Source organism: Octopus bimaculoides, chromosome 11 (assembly GCF_001194135.2).
Source record: "Octopus bimaculoides isolate UCB-OBI-ISO-001 chromosome 11, ASM119413v2, whole genome shotgun sequence".
Lineage (NCBI taxonomy): Eukaryota > Metazoa > Mollusca > Cephalopoda > Octopoda > Octopodidae > Octopus > Octopus bimaculoides.
The window spans coordinates 2566765-2570997 of record NC_068991.1 but is presented as its reverse complement, the minus strand read 5'-3'; the positions used below and the strand labels follow the sequence as shown (position 1 = coordinate 2570997).

General features: G+C 41.8%; 1 protein-coding gene across 2 annotated transcripts in view; it reads right to left on the bottom strand.

Moving 5' to 3' along the window:
• Positions 1-4233, bottom strand: part of LOC106884065 (uncharacterized) — a 66518-nt gene that overhangs the window by 15400 nt on the left and 46885 nt on the right. For both annotated transcript variants that reach the window (XM_014935280.2, XM_014935281.2), the window contains exons 2-4: positions 2734-3037; positions 1884-2054; positions 47-264 (exon numbers count right to left, since the gene is read on the bottom strand). In XM_014935280.2, the coding sequence (XP_014790766.1) occupies positions 47-264; positions 1884-2054; positions 2734-3037 (693 nt within the window). The remainder of the gene's footprint in view (positions 1-46; positions 265-1883; positions 2055-2733; positions 3038-4233) is intronic.

The following is a 4233-nucleotide window of genomic DNA, read 5'->3' as shown; positions in this document are numbered from 1 at the left end:
CACACACATACACACTCACAACGACACAAAATAGTCAATAACTCACCCCGAAGCACCGGCAAAACCCGCAACAAAGGGCTTCTCTCATTGTAAGTGTTGTTTCGGCCGAAGTCCCTGTTTGCACGTTCAATTCCACACTGCGGACACTAGTCAGTGGGACACTACGGTAATATATCTGCTCAAATTTCCTCACATCTAAATGATACGTTGGGCGCTGCTTTTTGGGGTCTTTTTCTTCTTCCTTTACTTTTCTTACTGTAGAATCTGGGAGAGGAAAAAGAAAAGAAGATTAAACCAAGGGGATTAATTGTGTTCATGTTGTTTGTATGTCTGTGCGTGTACTGCTTGTGTGCGCATGCGTGTGTTGTTTGCGTACGTGTTTGTGTATGTGCCTCTGTTGTGGTGCGTGAGTATTTGAGTTGTGTGCGTATATGTGTGTGTGTGAGATTTGTGTATTTGTGTCGTGTGTGTGTGTGTGTTTGTGTTGTATGCGTGCATGTGTGTATGTACATGGGTGAGTGCGTTGTATGAGCATTCGAATCGTGTGTCTGTGTTTGTGGATGCATGTTATGTAATTGTGTTATGTGCATCTAAGCATGTGTGTATGTGTTCATGTGAGAGAGAGAGAGAGAGAGAGAGAGAGAGAAAAAGAAAGAGAGAGAGAGAGAGAGAAGACATTCATATTTGGTAAAACCTAATTGCCATATCGCGGTTGTCCTATCGCGGTTCACCTATCGCGGTTTATTATTTAAGCTTACGTTGTGTGTGTATGTATGTGTGTTCGTGTGTGTGTGTAACTGAATGGATGCATGTATATCCTGACTTGTGTGGAATATCTTTAACAACTTACACATACATGCGTACATACATACATACATACATACACGCACACACAAGAGATAAGGAAAGCTAAAGAAAGAGGAGACAAAGAAGGAGGTGTGAGGTGGAGGAGTGTAAGGTGGAAATAACTAAGAAATGACACACGAACATCTTAGGGAAAAAACAAACATTGGCAGCAAGAGACAGGAGTCAAAAATATATGCAAAACTGGTAAGAATTTCCTTATTTTGAAGTGGGCCAATAGAAAAGACTATTCTTCCGCTTGTGATGAGTACTTCGTTCTGGAATTCTTCGACTGGAATGCAAGATGGGTCATAAATGTTCCCCGCCTAATATAAGAACATGTTAAGGATTTGTACGATTCATTGTTCTTTTAGTCTTTTAGTCTGGTTCGAATCATTGGATTGAGGGTATGGACTGCGGCCATACTGGGGACACCGTCTCGAAGCTTAGTACCTACTTTCTTAAAGTCTGGTTCTTATTTCGCCGAAACGCTAAGATACGGAAACTTAAACAACCACCACCGGTTCTCAAGGGTTAGAAGCAGGACAAATACGCACACACACACACAAGCACAGGTAGACGTGCTCTCATACACACACAGACGTGCTCACATATGCATGTGTGTGTGTGTGTGTGTGTGTGTGTGTGTGTGTGTGTACACACGACGCGATTTCACACAGTTTCGGCCCGGGACTATAACAGAAGACACTTGCCGAAGGTACCGCGCTGTGGGCCTGAACCCGGCATCACGAGAATACAAAATGCAAAGGTTTTCATGAGAGTGCTTTCTGTTTTGAAGAAGGATCACAAACTATGTAATGTTTCATCGTATAAAAGGGGGTTAATACGATTTTGCCCGCAAATCACGTTTTCAAAATTTTAATTCTCCCCCTCCCCACCGCATTTTCTCAATTTGTAACTTTTTACGATTTTTGTTTTTTTGACTGTCATCATTATGGCTTCTCTATTCCAGAACAAAACTCCTGACACCCATATTATTCACACTCATCCACCCGTTTTACAACGATTGAATTACTTACTCAACGTTCCTTCAGCACAGAGGAGCAAGAGAGCACGGCTTGTGAGGCAGGCCCTCCCGTTCCCAAGGGGTTGTGCCACGGTTTTACTGCCATTGCTGTCTAAAAACTCCACGTTGGTGAAATATAACCAGTTTCCGGTCAGTAGTAGACGTTCACCTTCCACAAGCATCCCTGCAACGAAAAAGAAATATATAATAATGGCTTCTGATTTCGGTAGAAGACCAGAAATTTCGAGGATCACGGGGTGGAGGGACTCAAGTACTGAAGTTGAGGGTTGCAGCCGTATTTGTTTACCGTTTTCTTCTTACGGCTCAAAAACGAAGATCTGAACTACGCCCAACAAACTGACCGAAGCACTCTTTAATACTCACTGCGTGTTATTTAGAACTCGGAGGCAACTGGCGTTGGTGGTGGTGGTGGTGGTGGTGGTGGTGGGATTGGTGGTTGTGATGGTGGTGGTGATGGTGATGGTGGTGGTGGTGACGACGACGCTGCTGCGACTGCTGTTGCAGCTGATGATGATGATGATGATGATAATGAATACGTCGACAATGTTGATGACGACGACGACGGTGGTGGTGATGATGATGATGATGATGATGATGATGATGATGACCACAACGACCACAACTATGATGATGATGATGATGATTACGGCTCTGTCGACGATGATGATAATGAGAAGAACGAAGAGAAGGAGGCAAATTTTCATGAGAATGAAGAGACGAACGAATTTGATGACGATGATAATAAATCTCATCGTCAACATCTTTATCACCACGATACAAAGATAACACTTGCCCCCCTCCGCATCTACAAAAGGGTAAAGAGAGTAAAACGTGGCACCCACCTTGCAGTAACTGTTCATAGCTGACACTTTCTCCTGGCTTACGACACATGTCACAAACTTGGTCTTTGAGGTCGGCGCCCTGTTGGTCAATGGCCTGGTTCAAGCGATGGTGTTTCCTCAGATCCGTGTATGCATTGTCAATCAAGGCCTGTGAAGACGGCGTCAGGTCCCGCCGATCGAACTGCTCACCGGAGCCGGCCTGGTGTCGAGGCAGCGTTGGTGGGGGTGACATGTACGGTGTTGATGACGACTGAGAGCGAAGGGTGTCCATAGATATATTCGCCTCAGACGAAGGGTCAGTTGTCTGCGAAAATAAAGGAAGCATTTGGTAGAGGATAATATCGAAGGAGAATATATCAGAAAATGGTTTTGAAAGAGGACATCAGATTAAATAGCAAGTCAATGAATGTGTGTACAAATATGTGTGTGTGTGTTTGTGTGTATGTTATATATGTATGCATGTATATATGTATATATAGCGCACATATATACATGAGTGTATATTTGTGCGTATGTGTGTATGTATATATGTATGTATATATATATATATATTTATATTATTATTTTATTGAACGCCACGCATCCATTTCCAAGTGTATATATATATATTTATATATATACAGTGAGAGGGAGAGAAAGAAAGAGAGAGAGAAAGAAAGAGAGATCCAATAAAGGCAGAATCACCACTCCATCAAGTGAGAGATAAATGTCCAATTTAATGCACATACCGAAAGAGCTATAACTAGTTCCATGCTTTTATGATACTTTAACTAGGCATATCTATAAAATACATCTCCAAGCAATCTTTCTGGTTCTGTTTACGCGTTAAATATATTTTAAAAACTAGAACACTGGACAATGAAGAAATTAGAAGAAAAACGCAAAGAAGGTTGATGCAAAATATGAAACGAGAAGAAGGAAACGAAAGCAAAGAAACGAAGATCCTCGTCCTCCCTGATTGATAAAGTTGGTATAGAAGAAAATAACAGAAAATATATCAAAGTCTGTGAGACAGCAACTCTATCCGGAGCAGGTGGTGTCCTCCAGTTCGACAAAAGAAACCTGTCCATGTGTTTGAATCTGCTAAAATTTTCAGATCTAGAATTAAGCAGTGTGGTGGAGTTTTTGCATCTAAGAATATGAGATTTTTCTGCTACGCACAAGTTGCATTTTTTAGATCCATTAGCATATGGATTTTGCCACTTCATTGCTTCTTGTATGGAGTTGGTCTTCGAACTCCATACGTGACGAACCAATTTTTATCGGTATGCCGGAAAGAAGATAGGCAGATTGCATAACGTTTTGAAATCACCTTCGCGTCACCCAATACAATTATTTTTTTCTTTATTCAATTAAATTATCTTGAAGCGTTGCTGTTACTTCTGCCTCAAATATGACGCAGTTTATCATTCATGCCTGGTCAAGTGGGCATGCTTCAGTGTCTCGACAATCACACACACACACACACACACACACACACACACACACACACACACACAC